General features: G+C 32.3%; 1 protein-coding gene across 1 annotated transcript in view; it reads left to right on the forward strand.

The window, feature by feature from the left end:
• The window catches only part of LOC149773244 (dual specificity mitogen-activated protein kinase kinase 5-like), a 106846-nt gene that overhangs the window by 68853 nt on the left and 14202 nt on the right, over positions 1-23791 (forward strand). Inside the window, exons 11-17 of the mRNA XM_089946559.1 lie at positions 1457-1567; positions 5182-5255; positions 6107-6157; positions 7122-7193; positions 11991-12020; positions 15973-15990; positions 19629-19661. Coding sequence (XP_089802685.1) covers positions 1457-1567; positions 5182-5255; positions 6107-6157; positions 7122-7193; positions 11991-12020; positions 15973-15990; positions 19629-19661 — 389 coding nt within the window. The remainder of the gene's footprint in view (positions 1-1456; positions 1568-5181; positions 5256-6106; positions 6158-7121; positions 7194-11990; positions 12021-15972; positions 15991-19628; positions 19662-23791) is intronic.

A 23791-nucleotide genomic window follows, 5' to 3' on the forward strand; every position in this document is an offset into this window, starting at 1 on the left:
TCATTATAAAGGCATGATCCAAAGAGTGCGTGAATATGCTTGATTTAGTAGAAGCAAGCATTCATCAGTAATGCATGATCAAAAGAGCTAACCCTATCAAGAGCTTGATTCAGTAGAAGCAAGCATTCATCAGTAAGGCATAATCCAAAGAGCTAACCCTAGCAAGGGATTGATTTATTGGAAGCAAGCGTTCAGTAGAAGCAAGCATACATCATTATGGCATGATCCAAAGAGCTACCCGTAGCAAGGGCTTGATTTATTGGAAGCAAGCATTCAGTAGAAGCAAGCATTCATCAGTAAGGCATAATCCAACGAGCTAACACTAGCAAGAGCTTGATTCAGTAGAAGCAAGCATTCATCAGTAAGGCATAATCCAAAGAGCTACCCCTAGCAAGGGCTTGATTTATTGGAAGCAAGCATTCAGTAGAAGCAAGCATACATCATTATGGCATGATCCAACGAGTTAACCCTAACAATAGCTTGATTTAGTGGAAGTAAGCATTCACCAGTATGGCATGATCCAAAGAGCTAACCCTAGCAAGAGCTTGATTCAGTAGAAGTAAGCATTCAACATGAAGGCATGATCCAACGAGTTAACCCTTACAAGAGCTTGATTTAGTGGAAGTAAGCACTCATCAGTAAGGCATGATCCAAATAGCTAAACCTAGCAAGTGCTTGATTCATTAGAAGTAAGCACTCATCAATATGGCATGATCCAATGAGTTAACCCTAGCAAGCACTTGATTTAGTGGAAGTAAGCACTCATCAGTAAGGCATGATCCAAAGAGCTAACCCTAGCAAGAGCTTGATTCAGTACAAGTAAGCATTCAGCATGAAGGCATAATCCAAAGAGCTAACCCTAGCAAGAGCTTGATTTAGTGGAAGTTAGTATTCATCATAAAAGTAGCTAATTAGATATAAATATATTTTGAGGTAAATTAAATAGGATATAAAAGGATATCACAGTCTTTTGGAAGCATGAGTCATCAAATTTCAAATAATTTTCAAGGAAAAAGTGCAGAATAACTCCTAAATTTAAATTAGAATATTTGTTGTTATGAGTTCTTTCATTTAGTTGCAAAAAAATGTACTTCCTAACTTTATGTCTTCTCCCATGTTTATATTTCAAAAATAGCATAAATCTATTACTTAGTTTTACATTTTTTACTTGTCTGCCATTATTTTATGATATTTCCCTTCTAGCCATCCATCCATAGATAACATACACATACCTTATTTCAGTTTTATTTTTGCACTGTTACTCAAGTTGTCAACAATCATTAGTTACCAAAATTTGTGGATGGCTATCAATTGTGAGTTCATTGGTCGATGTCACTCTTACTGCTCACTGAGGAGAAGAACAGCACTTATTAATTTTAACTCGGCAATGAAAATGCTGTATCCCATGGCCACTAATTGGGCTGTATCCAGTATTGTTTTATTTCTCTCTTTGCAGGTGGCTCCCTAGACAAATATGGGCAGGTTCCTGAAACAGTTTTAGGGAGGATGGCTGTCTTTATTGTACAGGGCTTGTTGTACATGTGGAATCTCAAAATTCTCCACAGAGGTGAGATTAAGCCAAATATTCTTTCAACATTTTTGCAGCATATCAAGGACTCTCATATTGATACAATACAGCATATCAGCTAATTAAATACATAAATCTTGACACAATGATCTTGCAATCTAGTCCTTAACTGATGACTTTTAGCTATTAATGTTAAAGAAGGTTTCAGGTTTAATTTGTCCCATTAAAAGGCATATTTGTACAATATTCATGCCCTTCTCATGTTTAAAAGGGACTATAAATTTTGATTGGATTTCTTAGTCTTGCATTCTAGAGAAAACACTGCTTTTGGATCCATCCGCAGAATTTTGTTTTTCTGTCTACTGGTCATGGTCCATAAGAGCTTATGGTACGACCTATTGTCCATCGTATATTGTAGACCAGAAAAGCTTATGGGATGGATTTTGCCCATCAGTCATCTGTGCATTATGGTATGTATATCTAACGTGCGTGTTTCATTTTTGACTTGTGATTGTAGATTGTAAGGGTCATTTAGTAGACAACATATTAAATAGCTAATTCTTTCCAATGTGTGTTTGTACTTTGGAAAGAGGTCATTTCTTTTGAGTAAACATTTTTTGTGGTTTATTGACCTTGGAAGGTGTAGAAGTAATCTTGCTGATGAATTTGATGGGATTTGAGTTCAAATCGTTAGTTTTCCCCAAGGAAATTCAGGCTCACCTGGTTTTAATTCGGTTGGCAGTTAAAGGACCTGACCATGTTTAGAAGTTCTTATCATCTGGAAGTGAACATTTGGAACTCATCTGATTCAGAAATTGTGTCTTTATTTCTTATATAAGGTAGAGAATAGCAGAAGTAGTATTCCTGTTTTAAACATCTGTGGTGAAGACAGTCATTTAGTTGTGTTTAATTATTTTTCAAGAGGATTTTTTTTATAATAATTATTCATTGGAATTATAAGGTGCTCATTAAATTTAGGACTAAGTAACTATTTTGGAATTACTATGAATTTATTTAAAGTCACTTTTTATTACATCATTGTGATACATCAAGACTGTTACAATATCAACATTGTTCAAGGCTGTTGTAACTTAGCACAATAGATTGGTCATCATTCAGAAAACCACTGAACTCATTTGGAATACTCTACTCTTTTGGAGTTTTGATAGAACTTTTAGGACTATTTGGGATTTAATTCACAATACTGGAAGTTATTTCAAATTTTCATTTTTGTATTCTAGGCTGATAAAACATTCTTTTTAAAATTTTACAAAACGTTTTGGTTATTGCTTGTTTCTGTTAATTAGTTTAAGACCATAGAGTCATAACAGCACAAGCTCATGTTTACATGGTTGATGTGTATTTATGAAGTGATTGGGTCTACACTCATACTGGACAGAGGCAGTTATTACTGTTGTAAGGCCTCCAAAAAGCTTGAAACAATTATGGCCCACCTCCACCCACACACAACGATATAGTGAATCCAAAATGTGATGTAAATTTCCATTGTTCTTAGTGACAAGCATATCTAGTGGTTAAACTGCATTGGATACAGTTCTGTCATAGCTAACAATGTGGTTGGCCTGAGAAACTCAGTTCTGACTAGGATTTACTCAGAGAATCCAGCAGGAAGTTTCAATAATTGCACCATCCAGTTTCCAAAGAGTGCAGAGCTGAGCACGTGACACAGTCATAACCTTCAACCCCCCCCCCCACCAAGTTATTGAGCATAGCAAATACTGCATCCAGTTAAAACTATATGCCAACATCCAAAGGATTTTAAAGACGGAAACTTGCTGTACCTTTTTTCTAACATCAGCATGATTGTGATTATGTGAGTGTTTGCACATATGTGTATGTGTGTGCTGTGATGATATTTGACAGTACTAAGTCTAACAGCTAATTTTTTATAGTTTGGTGAAAGCTTAACTGTGTAGTATTATTTATATTTGATAATGTTTAACTTTTAAATCACATACACAATAAATGAAAACTTAATTGTGTAGTATTATTCATATTTGATAATGAATAACTATCAAATCACATACACAATAAATGAAAACTTAACTGTGTAGTATTATTCATATATGATAGTGTTTAACTTTTAAATCACATACACAGTAAATGAAAACTTAACTGTGTAGTATTATTCATATTTGATAATGTTTAACTTTCAAATCATATACACAATAAATATAGGAAGCCTTTTGTCCTTGTACTAAGGATTTCATCAGCAGATGGATCTGTTCTCTACTGACCGTTAACATCACCCAAGGGAATAGTGAAAAATGTTAATAGATTGTCCCAGATGATAGTTGAGCCAAAGGATAAGACTGATATGAAAGATATTTGTGGTCCTATCTATCACATTAATTGTGGAGGACAGGCTAAAAGACAGTGCCATCAGAACCATATTGGAGAAACGGAAGGGACATTGAAAACAAGATTTAATGAACAAAGAAGGCCAAGTTCAAGCTCATCTGAGGTACCATGACTGATCCACAATGTTTACCATGGTCATACTGTATCTTGGAATTTAGTACAAATCTTTGATCTAGAACAAACCTAGTTTGATCGAGAAGTTACAGAATGTACATCTGTGTGCGTAAACCAACGATGAATAGGGATGATGACCTTTACAACCTGCTGCATATCTGGGAATATTTGGTAACATCACTCAGCATTAAAGTTTCATTCCCTTCAAGAGACTCTTGTTTTGTGTGGTAATTTATTATCTTATCACTTTATTATCTTATCACTTTGTTCGTCATACTGAGCCAAAAGGTAGGCTGTACCAAAAGCACACCAGGTAGATTTTGCGTAGAGGAAAATTAATGTTATAGTGTCCATTCATTGGGAACATTGTCATCGCAGCATACATGCGTATGGAATATAGTGAAATAACTTTGAAATATTAAGATGTGCTACAGTACAATCAAACCTATGTATAACAGGGACCACACTAAAGTAGTAGTATAGACAAGTGGTCTCTCTATACCAGTAGTTGGTTGTTTGGCTGGTATTTAAAAGAACTTTGAGCACAATGTTGCATATACCATGCCAAGGAAATGGGGTCTTAGTGCCTCTTGCAGAAACATTCAGGCAGTTGACCCAGACTGACCTGGACAAGTATCAAACCTGTGACTCTGAATTATGAATCTTATGCTCTGCCACTAAAGCTACTTTAACTACCTCTATATACAGTTAATTGTCATGAACATTGATTTGGAAAATATTGTGAAGCAGAGAAAGAAAGGGGGAAATATAGATTGTTGGATAGAATTTGCATATGGGATAAAATAGAGATGCACTTCTTATAATCTCCGGTCACTTTAAACATAGTACATAATTTTGCAAGGGACCAATAAGCAGTGGTCAAATGAAGCAGATAGCCACTATCTGCAGGCAAACTATGTGGGGAATTTTGATGGGACTGAACATTTGTGGTATTAATGGACAGTGTTTTTTTTATGTAGGTGGTCAATATAACATGATAGTTATCAAGATGCACAGTAAATATTTGTTATAGAAATGTCAACATCCTTAATTATGTTCCCAATTTAATGTCTTAAGTTAAATTAGTTCACTCACCCATTGTCATTGCTCACAGGATTTGAAATTCTGTTGCTTTATGTATAATTGTGTACTTCTAGACATCAAGCCATCAAATATTCTAGTCAGTACAAGAGGGGAGGTGAAACTATGTGATTTTGGAGTTAGTGCACAGGTAAGTTAACATTTGCTTAATGTGTTTGCTGAGAGAGCAACAAGATAGAAGGATAAAATTGCATGTACAGTTTTTACATAAGGTAACAACTGCTACAGTAGTTTATTCTTTATTACACAAAATAATGAAGAAGTCATGACCTTTGTCTTTCAGTGAAAAAGTTCACTTAGATAAAAAATGTTTGAAATTTGGACTTGAAGATATTGATAATGGTTTTACCATTGCAAATGTTTACTGCTGATGTCTTGGCAGATTTTTTAAATGACAAAAACTGCAGTGAGTGTTTTTAAATCCAATAATACATTTTTAATCCCCATTCTAATTCTTTACTTTTTGGAAATTAGGTCATAGATTTTATCACATTTGCCATTCAGAGTTGCTTTATTTTATGATAAAATGTAATGTTATCAAATTGGCAGCTGCAGTTTTCTTTTTCTATCATAGGTATAGTATCACAGCAAATTTTGATTTTTGACCAATCAGGTAGCATGCCACATTCGAATTTTGATCTTTGACCAATCAAGTAGGATGTCACATTCAAATTTTAATGTTTGACCAATCAAGTAAGATGTCACATTCCAATTTTGATGTTTGACCAGTCAAATAGTTTGTCTCATTCAAATACATTTAATACTCATTATATCACTCTCAATTGAAATCATAAGCTACTGGTGTTTTAAGTGATGAAGCCTTATACTGATGGACACTCCAACATATTGGTGTCTCAATAGTTGATCAAAGCAGGATAGTTTATTTAAAGATAATATAGAAGAGTGTATTTTTATCATCTGGTGATCAGAAGAACAGTTAACTATACAAATGATTTAACTGGATGTTAATTATTATTTCAGCTTATTAAATCTATTGCTGAGACATATGTAGGAACTAATGCATATATGTCGGTAAGTAAAAAACAATTTCCATCAGCAATATAGCAATTATATGTCATGATCTTCATTTATTTAATCTTTGATTTCAACTCATTTTCTGAGCCTTGTTTAATTTATTTTGGGTGGAAAAAATGTACCTTCATCGATGACCAATCAATTATCCTCTACCTCCTTGCTAATGGCAGAGAACTTTTTATAAACTCAAACGTTAAAAGTAAACTTTTGATTCACACTGCGTACAGTGCATTAAATATGTACTGATATTTGCCAAATTTGGTCAAAAAGGTATAATGATGTAAATATTTAATTTTTGTATGTGTCTGACTTGCATTTCCCATTACCTTGGCTTTGTTTAACAACTTGTTCTGATAAGGGGGGGGAGGGAATTCCAAAAAGTTGTTTAAATTATAATTGAGTAAATTTCACCCTTTTAGTGTATTCAAAGAAACATCAGGGAATAATCACTAGCATTTTCAATTCATCATATAAATTGTCATGCTTCTGTTGTATATTGTTATTTATTGCTATTATACATATTTTTGGGGGGCCCCGAGTGGCCATGGGATCTAAAGGGCTCACTGTTATGGATCACTGCCATCTCACCTCTGCGTGGGTTTCAGTCTCGGGCTTGGCCATTGTGAGTATGTGGCTATGTGAGAAAACTTGCAGGTATTTTCTCGTGGGTCTGTGTTTCTTTCCAGGGTTTTCCGGGTTCTTCCTCCACCATTAATACTGGCCACCATGTATAGCCTATCTTGTGCTGAAAAATGGTGTTAAACCCTATATATAAAAAAACACCAATACAATTTTTTGTTCATTATTTTGTAGTGACATTCATTTTATTTAAAATGCGTCGTGGGTATATAAATGCAAGTCATGATCAGAAATGTACATGTTTGAAAATACCTAATGAAAGTCATTTCCATTTATCCATGATTGATACAATTATGTGCAATTGGTTTCTCAATAAATTTAGCCCGAGAGAATCCGTGCAGATACCTATGGTATTTCTTCAGATGTTTGGAGCCTAGGAGTTTCACTATTTGAGGTAAGTACTAAAATATTAGAAGTTTCACTGTGTGAGGTAAATAGAATTTTCACTGTGTGAGGTAAATATTAGAAGCTTCACTGTTTGAGGTAAATATTAGAAGCTTCACTGTTTGAGGTAAATATTAGAAGTTTCACTGTGTGAGGTAAATAGAAGTTTCACTGTGGGAAGTAAATATTAGAAGTTTCACTGTGTGAGGTAAATATTAGAAGTTTCACTGTGTGAGGTAAATATTAGAAGTTTCACTGTGGGAAGTAAATATTAGAAGTTTCACTGTGGGAGGTAAATAATAGAAGTTTTGCTGTGTGAGGTAAATATTAGAAGTTTCAATGATTGAGGTAAATGTTAGAAGTTTCTCTTTCTGAACATCATATTAGGAGTTTACTGGTTGATGATAATTTTAGGTGTTTCATTGCTTGAAGTTTCACTGTTTGAAGCAAATATTAGGAATTTTACTGTTTTAAGTCAATATTAGGAGTTTCATTGAGGTAAACATTTAGCATTTTCACTGTTTGAGGTTAATATTAGGTGTTTCACTGGTTGGTGTTGATACTAAACATTTCACTGTTTGAGGTTAATATTAGGTGTTTCACTGGTTGGTGTTGATACTAAACATTTCACTGTTTGAGGAGATTCGCTGCCTGAAGTTAATATTCAGCAGTTTGTGCCTTACTCTGCTTCCACTCTCTTTAAGTAGGCAAATGTTTATTTTGCTGATTGCAGAACAAGCCATTGTGACTTGGACATTATTATTACATTACATGGAATACATTTTTGAAGACATGTCATTGACTGATTTTAATTTGATTTTGTTTATTGTCATACTATGAGAGAAGATTTAAATTAAACCATAATTTCTTGGGATTAGAAGCAGAATAATCAATCTTGATTCATTAAAAATAAATCTGTGTATATTTTGGCTATTGTTATGATAATATTAGAAAGATGTGTTTTCAGTTCATTTTATGACTAATTATCAAAACATAATTTGATATCCCATATCAATCAGGATTCTGCCTAGATTAATTCTCTGAGACTGCACTGACTGATTTGATTAATCACTGGTTAATGACTATTGATGACAGGAATGAATTGGAGTTTTATTCATAGACCTACATAATCAGACAGGTTTACAATGTAAGTTATCTGCAAAGCACTAACTGATTTGCATCTTTTCCAATTACATCAGATTACAGATTGTGAGTTAGAGACATGCTATGTCGGATTTTAAGAAAATTTCCATTTGAGTGCCACAGGAATCAACTCTTGGCCCTCTCATTTTCATATTATGTATAAAATGATTTTCAGAGTGTTTGATATTGTCTTTAGTGTTGATGTATGCAGATATTTCACAATATGTTAGCAATAAAGGTGTTAGCATCGTTGAGAGCAAACTAAATAAATATTTACAATGTGTCATCAAATGGATGTGTAGCAGTAATTAGCTTAAATGGTTATCTTCTTAGCACAGACCTATGTAGATAATTCTACTTAGAATTATTGGTATCCCAATTAAAACAGTCTCAAATATGACTTATTGATAATGCTTCATTCTGGTCCGGCCACTTTGAAACGCACATTAAATATTTAACTAAATTAGGAACTTAGGAAAGAGTCACAGATTTCTTGTATTACAGCTGTATTTGTTTCATGTTTTCATTGCAGGGCCATAATGTGATCTATGTCATGCTGTATTTAAAAGGATATTGTTGTAGTTGTTAATATTATTGATGTTGTTGTTATTATTACTATTATTAGTAGTAGTAGTAGTAGTAGTAGTAGTAGTATTTAATATTATTATTTGTACAGTTTGAAGAGAAATTAAAGTTCTAAATGGAACTTTTCACAATCTAAATGGCAATACAATTTCAACCATTATAGGAAATTTCTGCACAAGTCAGAATTCTGATACATGTTTTGATTGGTCTAGTTGTATAGATACAACTTTTAGGCACATTTGCCTGCAGTTTGACCATGTCTTGTTTTGATTGGTATAGTCTTAATGGTACAAGCACATTTGCCTGCAGTTTGATCATGTCTTGTTTTAACTGGTATAGTCTTTTTTTTACACGCACATTTGCCTGCAGTTTGATCATGTCTTGTTTTGATTGGTATAGTCTTAATGGTACAAACACATTTGCCTGCAGTTTGATCATGTCTTGTTTTAACTGGTATAGTCTTATTGGTACAAGCACATTTGCCTGCAGTTTGATCATGTCTTGTTTTGATTGGTATAGTCTTAATGGTACGAGCACATTTGCCTGCATTATGGTCATGTCATGTTCATACCTGTTAACTCTCCTGGCAGGAGAAAAAAATTCATGATTTATGGGGTCATTCCACACCCATCTCTCGATTTCATATTATCTCCCGATTTTTGCAGAGAACTCCCAATTATTACATTTTTCCTCAGTAAATAGAATGTTCAGTTTAAACATTATTCAAGTCAATTTATGAATGTTTCTAACCCTACGACAGTACTAAAATCAGACAATAAAACACAACAAATAAACCACAACAATAAATTGTCAGAAATTAGTTTCAATCCCAAGAATGATTACTTTGATTCTGTAGCATCTCCATTCCCACCAAAGAAACTTGCATGAATGAACACCTGGCATTACTGTACCATATATACAAACATGAATTACCATCATTAAATTGAAAGAAGGAATGGAGAAGCATACCACGAAGCTTATGTACCCTCAACAAATTATTAGTAAATAATGTTAAATGCTGTTCGAGTTGAGAATTAAAGAGAGATGTCAAATATAGTAAAAATAATTGCTACATGTATGATACATGTAGCTTGAGACTGCATATTTAGGTGCTGCTTGTTACAATAAAATTGGGCATTGTTTATTTGCCAATCAATTGCTGGTGCTTACATAACACACCTTGTAGAACATGGTTTCTTCAAATTATGTTGGAGGATAAGTCCTTTTCACAAGGTAATTGCAGTGAGAAGGATTAACTGTTAATTAGTCATGCTGGCTTTTTTACTTGTTTACTTATAACTAACCTTTAGCTATTGTGCAATTTGGCCACAGCTGACCAGAATATGTAAAGAGGGCATGTCCTGAGAGAAAATAAGGTGCATCACAGGGAAAAATGGCACATCCTTTGAGAATTTCATGTGTGTTAGACCTAGAAAATCAGTCAATATTTAGTGAAAATGAGGCTGAAAAAATGCTGCAAAATCCCTCCTGATTTTAGGTCCCAATCCTCCTATTTATTCATTCAGTCTTCCAACTTGGTTTTTGAAATGTTGACTGGTATGTTAGTTTAGATTGGTCTAGTCTTATAGATACAAGTTTTAGGCACATGATGCCTGCAGTATGGTCATGTCATGGTTTTTATTGGTATAGTCCAATAGATACAAGTTTGAGGCACATTTGCTTGTGGTATGGTCATGCCATGTTTTTGATTGGTATAGTCCAATAGATATAAGTTTTGATTTATCTTGTCTTATAGATACAAGATTTAGTCACATTGTCAACAATATAGTCATGTCATGTTTTGAATGGTCTGGTCTTATAGATACAAGATTTAGTCGCATTTGTCAACATTATAGTACTGTCATGTTTAGATTGGTCTAGTTTGGGCATGTCTGTTACATGCTTTGATTGGTTTAGTTTTATATATACATGTTTTAGGCTATTTACCTACAGTATGGTCATATCTGTTACATATATTGTTATGTATATTTAATTTAAGTGTTTTCTTGTTAGTTTAAATTTTTTTTTCATTACATGCTTTTGTAATGTAACATTGTATGCTGGACTTGACCTTGTCCAAAATTAAATTAATTTCTGCTTGACCTGATTGACTTAAAAAAAAAATTATTTCATTTTATGTCAACAACTAATACATTGCTAAATTATTCTCAATGTTTATAGGCTTAATATCAGGATCTTTAGTAATAGAAGAAGTAAATATGTTTATTTGGATCAGGGTTTTAGACTTTCCTAAGTGAATTTTACAGGTTATGGTTTTGATTTTGTACACATCAGGATCATTCTAGAAGGTTATTTTCTATTAATAATGTTTTTTTTAAAGAAAATGCTAATTGTGACCTTAGGTCAAGTAGAGAACTATATAATCTTGTGGTTGTGAGGACTTGGTCATTCAAGCTTTAACATCTAGCTCTTTCAAGTTGTATTATGTTGTGACCAGTTTGGGCTGAAATTTACTTTCTTCAAATTATTGAATTCAGGTGATTATTTTGTTTGGAAATGCTAAAGTGATCTGATGAAATTCATAGATAGAGACATTCGCTGGAACTTATACTGAATTCAAACCTGAAATTATATTACATGTACTGTGATTCAACAAAAGACTGTTGACACATCAACACTTCAATAGCTACCACAGACATGTCATCAACTTCAGTTTTGGGATTTTTTTCTGGACTTTTACTGAACTTTATTCAGGACTTTAAGTTACTTGGACTTGTGTCTGTAATTCTTGGATTATTTTGGGATTCAATTTGCAATACTGTAAGATCATTTTTCTGATTTTCACTTTGTATTTTAGGGAAATAAATTATTTGCTAAATTTTACAAAGCTTATCTTTCACCTTTGTCTGTTACTTGTTTTAAAAGCATATACTTGTAATAATATATTTGATTGGTCTAGTCTTATAGATACAAGTTTTAGGCACAATGGTCATATATGTAACATGTTTGAATTGGTCTAGTTTTATATATACAAATTTTAGGCCCAAGTGCTCCATGAAGATAGTGAGCTAATTACTGTTTTGTAATTTTTAAGTTCTATATATCAATTCTTTTTCAGCTTGCCACTGGTCACTTTCCATTTAAATTGGTAAGCAAGTTAATGATGTCATACATAAACAACTGAAATCATGCACTCTAATGAAGTTTTTTGAAGTTGTCATAGTATGTTATTTGACTTCTTTATAAAATTTAGTTATGTTCTTTATCATATTGTTGCCAGTTTCATCATCACTGAGCTGTACATCTGTTTTCCTTTTTTTTAATCTCCAGTTGGGTAGCATTCAACCTTTTTTAATGCCAAGGTTTGAATGCTTGAAAAGCACACGCTGTATTTTCATAAGTCCATTGAGATTCTGCATGTTTAAAATCATTATTATTGTACATAAGAATATTGGATAACAAGTTATTTTTCCCCATGTAAATAATCTTTTCTCAAAATTCATAGCATGGTTTTCCCTAGATATTTTTTTGCTCTTCTAGTCCAGATGAGGTTATTGGGATGGTCCATTGGCCATCTATCTGTTATCAAAAATTTTGTTTATTGCTAATTCTCCTAAACTTCTTGGAGGATTGCCATGTGCTATACACACACATTTGAAATCTTTTTATTGCTACTCCTTATGAATTGAATGCAATATTGACTTTTTTTTTGCCAAAAATCTTCCTGTGATTTCTAGTTGTTTCTGAATAAAAACTGCCAGTCTGAGATTAATATTGCTGCTACAGTGGCCGTCATGAAAATAGTGTTATCACTTCTTCTCGACAAGAATGAGTGGTCATTATCAGGATGGCATTTTCAGTATAAGTCTTCTTATAAGGTTTTGTTGATCCTAAATTAAGATGGTGATCTTCGGACATTCGGTATGTGGCATTTCTTCTAAATTTTGTTTTTGCTACTTCTCTTAAATGGAAAGTCATTTTGACATGGGGTTTTCATCAGAAAAGTTCTTATGGTGTCCATTTGTAGCTAAATGAAAACGGCTAACCCTCAATATACCTTTAAAATACTATATCTCTACTTCTCCAAAATGGATTGCTATATCAAAGTGAGTTTTTCACCAGTAGACTTCTTATGATACCTGGTTGATCCTAAATGAAAATGGTGACAATCGTATGTCTAGTGGCTGTTAAGACAGCTATCTTGAAATACTTATCAATACTCTCCCTGAATGGATGATGATTATAACATGGCATTTTTACAAAAAGACTTCTAATGATGTCTACTTTGTCCTAAATGAAATTAATGTGAATCTGACATTCATTTGAAAACTTTTTCTGAAGATTATCAGAGATGGTTTCACCACTGAGCAGTTAAAAGTCAGATATGGTCTTCAATTCATTTTGCCCATTAGAGTCAGTCACTTCAAGGAATTCTTGTTTGTAGGCACAGTACGAATAGCATATAAACTAGGCTGATTCCAAGTGTTCACAGTATGAATAGCATATAAACTAGGCTGATTCCAAGTGTTCACAATACAAATAGCATATAAACTAGGCTGATTCCTAGTGTTCACAGTACAAATAGCATATAAACTAGGCTGATTCCAAGTGTTCACAGTACGAATAGTATATAGGCTAGGCTGATTCCAAGTGTTTACAGTACAAACAGCATATAAACTAGGCTGATTCCAAGTGTTCATCATAAAGGTAGCTTATAAGATCTAACTACTTTTTGAGGTAACCAAGACAGGATACAGCACTCCCTCAGTGTAAAATTCTTTATTATAACACCATTCTTGTTACAAGATGGGATACAGCACTCTCTCACTGTGAATCCTTCATTATAACACCATTCCTCTTACAAGACAGGTAATGTCATGGATCTTATTCCATGATATAGTAGTCAAGATATATAATGAAATTAATTATATAGCAGTCATGGTGTATAATGAAATTAATTATATAGCAGTCAAGATATATAATAAAATTAATTATATAGCAGTCAAGATGTATAATGAAATTAATTATAAAGTAGTCAAGATGTACAATGAAATTAATTATGAAGCAGTCAATATATATAATGAAATTAATTATAAAGCTGTTAAGATGTATAATGAAATTAATTATAAAGCAGTCAAGATATATGATGATATTAATTATGAAGCAGTCAAGATGTATAATGAAATTAATTATGAAGCAGTCAATATATATATAATGAAATTAATTATAAAGCTGTCAAGATGTATAATTAAATTAATTATGAAGCAGTCAGTATATATAATGAAATTAATTATAAAGCTGTCAAGATGTATAATGAAATTAATTATGAAGCAGTCAATATATATAATGAAATTAATTATGAAGCAGTCAATATATATAATGAAATTAATTATAAAGCAGTCAATGATGAAATTAATTATAAAGCAGTCAAGATGTATAATGAAATTAATTATAAAGCAGTCAAGATATATGATGATATTAATTATAAAGCAGTCAAGATGTATAATGAAATTAATTATGAAGCAGTCAAGATATATGATGAAATTATTTGTAAAGCAGTCATGATGTATAATGAAATTAATTATAAAGCAGTCAAGATATATGATGATATTAATTATAAAGCAGTCAAGATGTATAATGAAATTAATTATAAAGCAGTCAAGATATATGATGAAATTAGTTGTAAAGCAGTCAAGATGTATAATGAAATTAATTATAAAGTAGTCAAGATGGATAATGAAATTAATTATAAAGCAGTCAAAGTGTAAGATAGTTTACTTAATGCCTCCAGTGGACAAGTTAATGATACTCTGCCTTTTAACATTGTGACTTAACATAATTTAAATAATGTTTTTCAAAAAATACAGAAGAACTCACAAATTTAAATTAGGACTCTTTATTATTCTGTAACTTTATCTGTAAATTTTTATTTTTTCTAATTTCTTTGTTTTCATTTTCATATTTATATTTCAGAAATATTTAAAAACTTTGGTATTTTTACATCATTTTCATCATTAATAAAACATTTTTCATAAAACAAATTTAAAGTTGATAAAATGATTTAAAAATTTTGTTGAATTCTGGAGCAAACCTGTAACTTAGACCTTGGAACAATGAACTTGTATTTGGTAACTGGTTTTTAATTTTGGCCTTTATGTGATATAACCTATGATAAGGAGTAACTCCAGCATCACGAAGTAACTGACTGCTATCACACATCTATGCTCTTATGAACCAATAAGTACTTTTGAAATGATATCAGATGAGATGAATGGGGGGGGGGGAGTTGAACAAAATCTTGATTGATTATACCAGTTATGGCAGTCGATGATTATAAATGGAAACATCACTTCCTAAAATCAGATTATCTGTCCATGAACTGATTTACATCAATCAAAAAATAAAACAAAAAAGGGCTTTTCATTAAAATAAAGCATGATATCAATGTGTTCAGGAGGAATTTGCATTAAAGTAAGGTTATTGTTGTGTTGGGCACTTGAGCAGTATTTTTAATGTTATGTCACAAAATAAAAGCACTGCAACACAGGCCATTAAGGCACAGAACATTTTTGGGTTGGGGGAATGCATTTGTATTTCCACATAATGAATGCATACCTTTCGAGGATGAGGAGAACTGTGTTTGAATTTCCACATAGTGTATGCATACTTTTTGGGTGTGTGGAGAACTGCAGTTTTGTTCCCACAGAATGAATGCATACCTTTTTGTATTGGAATCGACATACTAATGATGCTATCAGACACCAAGGATAAGATACCTGTACAGGTTATGTACTGTTAATACTCTTTTATATGTCCAGTCTAACTAGCTGCACACCCTAAGATCTGCCATTGCTTCATGTGAGGGCAGGTCAGGATTAAAGCTGTTGGCAATAGGACTTGACTTACATACAGGTATGTGGAGACATTATTTTCCTGATGAACTGACTATAGCTAAACAAATCTATATTCATAAACAGTCCATGTCAGTGTCAGCTAATTATTTAATGGTAATCAAGATGTCTTCATCATTGGATGATTACTGTGTATTATACTAGATGAATCATTCATCTCTTATGTTCTGTGAACTATTTTAATTTCAGCCTCCTGGCCAAGGAGCGGTAAGTTTGTGATCAAAATCATATATAAAGTACCAGCTTGTAATGTGCCTTGGTTTTAGTATATTTTAAATTAATTTGGTTAGTGCTACTTACAGATCAGAACAACTCACATGATGGCTTGTCATCTGTCTGCTATTACAAGTTGTTAGTACTCCTTTTTCTAAACTACTGTGAGAATTTCTATGAAACCTCAGACACGCACATTCATCTCAAGGTCTTGTTGGCTCCAAATAAAAGTTGCTCTTATATTAGGATGATGCTGGTCAAACCCCCACAACGTCCAAAAGAACTTCCCTGGCAGCTGTGATGAAAATATCTCCTTAACCTCCAAATGACTGCCTTGGCAGCAGTCATGAAAATACCTCCACAACCTCCAAATGACTGCCTTGGTAGCATTCATGAACCTCCACAACCTCTGAATGACTGCCTTGGTAGCATTCATGAACCTCCACAACCTCCAAATGACTGCCTTGGCAGCAGTCATGAAAATACCTCCACAACATCCAAATGACTGCCTTAGCAGCAATCATGAAAATACCTCCACAACCTTTAAATGACTGCCTTAGCATCAATCATGAAAATACCTCCACAACCTCCAAAATGACTGCTTTGGCAGCATTCAGGAAAAATTTTTGTCCTGAAGAGACTGTCATAGTGGCATATTTTGACTGATTACGACCCATGGTGTCTGTGGTTTGTGTGCCAGACCATGACTATAAGAGTGCAAGTCTGAATCCTGGACACAGATCAGTCTTACCTCCCATGTTCTGTCACTAGACAAAGCACTAAAAGCTATCATGTGTTGATATGCCAAAAATTGTTTAAGACCAGACCAAACTGAATGAAGATGATGCTCAGCTGAGCTCCAGTATATCACCATAGTAACCATCTAACAATCTTGTTATCACCATAGTAGCCATCTAACTATCTTGTTATCACTGCTCCTCTTTGTTGTTGGTTGATGGTAACTTCCTGCAATATATAATTGATTCTGAATGGAAGTGACTCAGATCTGACCTTCATCATAGCTGCAAATTTGTGAAAGAGTTCGAAAACCAGACTTAATTGACCTTTGGGTCAAGTCAGAGGTCATTCATAGAACTTCTGTATTTATCTGAACTTATGAACAGATTGAATTGTTCAAGTACAAATGAATTTGACCAGTCTTAGTATAGATTTACATTCCAATAAACAAATTAATAGTCAGCACTCTGACATTGAATTTTAGGTCAAGGTCATGACTTAGGTGTTTAGCAATACTGGCTTTCAAGCATCATAAAACAACTGTGTATGACAAGGTTTTATCAAATCCTATTTGGGCATATATCTAAAAAATACACTGAATGAAGCTGAGTCAATAGAAAGGGAAATTCCAAAATTATTGTAGATTTAACCAAACTTTAAATATGGGCATATCTTGACAATGATACAAGAAAATTCAGTGGCTCATAGATCATATCAAGTTCAAGGTTAAAAACCATGACAAACAATTTGAAATGTAATGAAATGTATTTTGTGAACATGTTAACTCAATCATGTTGAAAAAATATTGTTGTTACCAGATTTGTCATATTGGTATTTATCAAGAATATGAGAGATGGTGTCAGTTTTTCAAATAGAAAGAATGAAAGAATGGAAGAAATGGACTTGTGGATTCCTAGAAGTTCTTTTTGGCCAGCAGAGTGTCAGTCCCTTTGAGAAACTTGTTTTAATGGATATAATTGTTTTTGTCATATTTGAAAAGTGAAATTTATAACTACTGTAGATCTTAAATATTTTTTCTTTACCTCAAACAAAGTGACACTTATGATAAAATATATTTAGCTTCAAGTGTTTAAGTTTGATGTCTCTGACCTCCACAGAACCCATAAAAAGTGTCACTTTACAAATTAACAATAAATGTGCAGTATTTGTTTTGCATCTGTATATTGAATTAACCTGAACATCAGAATTTCTGTTTTTGTACCAAAGTTAGTTAAATGTTATTGATATATTTCATTTAAGTATGCAGTTGTTTTTAGTTGTTTTGTTTCAATTAATATATCCTACCGAAGTAAATATTTGTTGCTGAACTCTATCACCCAGTTACTCTCCAGTAACTTTCAGTAATGTATTCATTGCAGAGTTGAATTCCATGGTAATGTATTTTTTGTAGAGTTGAATTCCATGGTAATGTATTCATTGTAGAGTTGAATTCCATGGTAATGTATTCATTGTAGAGTTGAATTCCATGGTAATGTATTCATTGTAGAATTGAATTCCATGGTAATGTATTATTGTGGTTTTGAATTCGATGGTAATGTATTCATTGTTGAGTTAAATTCCATTGTAATTTATTCACTGTAGTTTTGAATTCTGTGGCATTTTATTCATTGTTGAGTTGAATTCCATGGTAATGTATTCATTGTAGAGTTGAATTCCATGGTAATGTATTCACTGTAGAGTTGAATTCCATGGTAATGTACTCATTGTGGAGTTGAATTCCATGGTAATGAATTCTTTGTAGAGTTGAATTCCATGGTAATGTATGGTAATTTATTCATTGTGGAGTTGCATTCCATGGTAATGTATTCATTGTAGAGTTGAATTCCTTGATAATTTATTCATTTTAGAGTTGAATAACATGGTAATATATTCATTGTAGAGTTGAATTCCATGGTATTGTATTGTAGTTTTGAATTCCATGGTAATGTATTCGTTGTAATTTGAATTCCATTGGAATTTATTCACTGTATAGGTGAATCCATGGTAATGTATTTATTGTTGTTTTGAATTCTGTGGTAATTTATTCATTGTGGAGTTGAATTCCATGATAATGTATTCATTGTAGAGATGAATTCCATATTAATTTGTTCATTGTGGAGTTGAATTCCATGGTAATGTATTTATTTTAGAGTTTAATTCCATGGTGATTTGTTCAATGTGGAGTTGAATTCCATGGTAATGTATTCTTTGTAGAAATATTTATTTCTATGACCATAACTATTCAGAGTTTTCATTGATGATACTATGTATGTACATGCTTGAAAGTCTGCAGTTTCTGGAAAACATAAAGTGCATTCCTACAGTATTGACATATCTCTCTCTTTCTCATCGTATTTGTTAAGTGTATACACGTATTAGTAATAATTCTAAATCAACCTGTTTTATTTCAGTTTTGTAAATATGTGGCCTAATGGCATTGAAACAATGTCAGACTCTTTAGGTATGATGCAAAACAGTGCTAGTATCATGAATGGAATGCACAAGCATTTTACATCCATGGGAATAATGCAGAAGGACTCTCCCCACTCTATCAGACGTCCCAGTGTGAGTCAAAACTAGAATTTTATGTGTGGGGTTATCACTCTGGAACTGTACCTTTCATGCCTTGAAGAATGGTTATCACACTAATAATCTGACTCTTCACTCTTTACAAGTTATTGTACCAACAATATCAAAACATACTCTGTCAAAGGTATATTTGCTTCTTTAACTGTTGAAAGTCTTTCGTATGTATTTTCAATTTTATTCTAGATTGATGTTTTTGTTGATTTACTGATTCTAAAAAATAAACTGTACATAAGTGTTAGAGGCTGTAAGTGCAAATTACATTTATCATTGTTTATTTACTTTTTGTTCATTTATTTATCTTTCAGCCAAGGAAGCTATTTGAGCTAATTCTAGAAGGAGTAAGTTTGTTCTTCTGCATAGTAATACATATTAGAAATGATATAAAAGTAAATGTACTTTTTAAGGCTAGCTGTTAGTTTTACATTTAACGATACTATGCTACTGTTTGGTCTTGTGGGAGTCATTTCAACAATGTATTCATGATACTTCATATTTTTTTAATCAGAACAGCAAATAAGATAACTTTTTAGTAGTCTTTAAGTTTAGTCTCAGTATGTCCATCAAAAGTTAGCTTTGATCTAGGTCTACATAATGTGTATACCAGTCTAAAAGTGAGCTTTAATCTCTATGTACATACTGTGTATACCAGTCTAAAAGTTAGCTCTAATCTAGATGTACATAGCGTGTATACCAGTATAAAAGTTAGCTTTGATCTAGATCTACATATTGAGTATACAGTCTAAAGGTTAGCTTTAATCTAGATCAACATAATGTGTATACCAGTCTAAAAGTTAGCTTTGATCTAGATCTACATGTGTATACCAGTCTAAAAGTTAGCTCTAATCTAGACATACATAACGTGTATACCAGTATAAAAGTTAGCTTTGATCTAGATCTACATAATGTGTATACCAGTCTAAAAGCTAGCTCAAATCTAGATCTGCATAATATGTATACCAGTCAAAAAGATAGCTTTAATCTCTATCTACATATTGAGTATACAGTCTAAAGGTTAGCTTTAATCTAGATCAACATAACGTGTAAACTAGTCCAAAAGTTAGCTTTAATCTAGGTCTACATAAGGGGGCGCTCACCAGTTATTATGTACTTTTGAGAGAGTGACGTATGTAAGGTGAAGTTGTTTGCATTTAAAACAGGCACAGTTGAGAGAATGTTTGCATAACTCTATGCTGCATTATTGTAATTTGGATGATATTTCTTTGGATATTGTACTTTAGGAAATTTTACATGATTTAAGCACACTGCTAACTAAAATGACTGCTCCCTTGTTCTAAAAATTGAGCCTGAATTATTCTAAAGTACACTATCCATAGCAGCTGTTAAAATAGGGAAAATGAATTTTGCCAGACTAGACAATACCAGCTTCTGAAAGTGAAGTGGATGAATTACCAAATATATAAAATGTAAAAAAAAAATTATCAGCTCTTTTTCATACAATGCACCTCTGATGTTCAGGCAGTGAAAATGACCAAGTAGAGCTAGCACTTTTTTGAAATGTGCACATCTGGAGTAAGGCCAAGTTGTATACTCTATAACCCATATTACACCCATCAATGATTCATCAAAATAAAGGGAATTAAAGGTTCTTTGAATTATACCTAAGATATACAAGGTCCTTTTTAAATAGCCAGTATAACCATTGAGGAAAGATGGGGAAATTCTCTTTCTTTATAATTCTAACCCCCACCTAATGCGTATACCAGTCTAAAAGTTACTTCAGTCTAGATCTACATAATGTGTATACCAGTCTAAAAGTTAGATTTAATCTAGATTTACATGTGTTAACCAGTCTTAAAGATAGCTAAATTGAGAGCTACATAATTGGTATACCAGTCTAAAATATAGCTTTAATCTAGATTTCCATAATGTGTATGTACCAGTCTAAGAGTTAGCTTAATATAGAGCTATGTAATGTGTATACCAGTCTGAAAGTTAGCTGTACTATAAATCTATATAAAGTATATACCAATCTAAAAGTTAGCTTTAATCAAGATGTACATAATGTGTATACCAGTCTAAATGTTAGCTCTAATCTAGATTTCCATAATATGTATACCAGTCTAAAAGTTAGCTTTGATCTAGGTCTACACAATGTGTATACCAGTTTAAAAGTTAGATTTAATCTAGAGCTACATAATGTGTATACCAGTCTAAAAGATAGCGTTAATCTAGATTTCCATAATGTGTATACCAGTCTAAATGATAGCTTTAATCTAGATCTACATAATGTGTATACCAGTCTAAAAGTTAGCTCTAATCTCGATCCACATAATGTGTATACCAGTCTAAAGGCTAGCTTTAATCTAGATCTACATAATGTGTATACCAGTCTAAAGGTTAGCTTTAATCTAGATCTACATAATGTGTATACCAGTCTAAAAGATAGCTTTAATCAGTATCCACATAATGTGTATACCAGTCTAAAAGTTGTCTTTAATCCACATGTACATAATGTGTATACCCTTATGTTGCTATTTACTATTTTGAAGAACCATAGGTATATTATAGGCAGCATAGTCCAATTATGCATGTGTTGTTAAAGAAATGAGTTTTTGAAACCTTACTGGCTGTGAAGTTTAAATTTTTGCTTTAAACTTCATTTTACAAGAAAGAGCAATGTATTAGCAATGTGGAGAACATTTTCTTTAAGTAAATGATGAAGGTTCTGGAATGAGAAATACTTGAAAACATGAAATATGGATGAATTAATCAAACTGTTGATGGATTTTTGGCTTGAAGGATTTAAATTTCTCCAAAGCCTATTGCATGCTTTCTGGTCTCTGTTTTTGACCTTTAAAGATCTTTCAAGATATAATAAGGGACTCAACTCCAATTCTTATCCAGAGAGGACATGATTGGTCAGCATTTACTTCCCTTGATATCGTCTGAGAGCTTTTGTATAACACTTTAGAGAGTAAAGAGTCATTTCAATAGAAAATCAACAAAAGCTATCTTGTAAATATTTGTCAGAAATTATTGTGTTAGTTAATAGATGAAGAGAAGAAATAATTTAAAACATTGTTAGGATTACATGTATTTAGATTGATATTAGAATTTACAATCATTAAAAGAGAATTTAATTTCAGCATATTGTAAGTTAATTATGTTCATCCCTTTGATGTTATGTTCATCCCTTTAATGTTATGTTCATCCATTTGATGTTATCTTCATCCCTTTAATGTTATGTTCATCACTTTGATCTTATGTTCATCTCTTTGATATTATATTAATTCCTTTAATGTTATCTTCATCCCTTTTGATGCTATGTTCATCCCTTTTGATGCTATGTTCATCCCTTTAATGTTATGATCATCCATTTGATGTTATGTTCACCCCTTTAATGTTATCTTCATCCCTTTTGATGCTATGTTCATCCCTTTTGATGTTATGTTCATCACTTTAATGTTATGTTCATCCATTTGATAGTATATTCATCCCTTTAATGTTATCTTCATCCCTTTTGATGTTATGTTCATCACTTTAATGTTATGTTCATCCATTTGATGTTATGTTCATCCCTTTAATGTTATGTTCATCCCTTTAACGATATGTTCATCCCTTTAATGTTATGTTCATCCCTTTGATTTTATCTAATATAGTATTAACTCATTTTTCTATACCATCTGAATAAAAAAGATTTATTGTATGCCTTATAAACAACACTTGGTTATCACTTTTCTAGCCATGAGTTCTTTGTCAACAAGAGTGCTAAATTGTGTGGAAAAGTATGTAATATACAACATAGCACTGTTCACAGACCAGACATTAAGGGTGCTACATAATCTTCATTTCAAATGTATAAAATGAGTCAAATAATGCTAAAAAAAATTGACATTATTTCACAAGTTGCATAAATCACATTTGAAATGAAAACAAAAGTAAGATTCTAATTATCACATGATGTCAAATACTTAGTTTGATTTTATTTTCAAAACCTTAGAAAAGCGTGTGAAATGTCTTTGAAGTAAAATGATGCTTTGATCAGTGTGCCTTTGCCTTGCTTTTCATCTTGATTTCATTTGTAATTTCTTAAGATATTACTATATAGGGTATTTATGATATAAGTAATTACAAAGGTTTACAAAGCCTTTGTTACAAGTGTTTGGATTGGTTAAATCCAATCATGTGATGCAAAAAACTAGGAGTTATTAGTTGATTACATACTTCTCATGTACTATTGACCATATTTGTCAACAATTTTAAAAATAAAGTTCTCTTATTTTATTTCTTCAATTTTTTTAATTGTTTTTCTAATTATTTGTCAGTGTAAGAATTGAACTTACAGGACTCGTAACGTCATAAAGCTTGAACATTGACTATACACAAAGTAAGGACAGCCTTTGCTTTGCTGCTAATCAACTAAAATATGAAGTTTATTTCTTTTTATATTTACCTAAATAATATGACTGTCAAGTGATAGAATTAAGCTGAAACCTCTCTTTGTAAA

The sequence above is a fragment of the Sinohyriopsis cumingii genome, unplaced genomic scaffold (genome assembly GCF_028554795.1).
Source record: "Sinohyriopsis cumingii isolate HCF-2022 unplaced genomic scaffold, ASM2855479v2 utg000744l, whole genome shotgun sequence".
Classification (NCBI taxonomy): Eukaryota; Metazoa; Mollusca; class Bivalvia; order Unionida; family Unionidae; genus Sinohyriopsis; species Sinohyriopsis cumingii.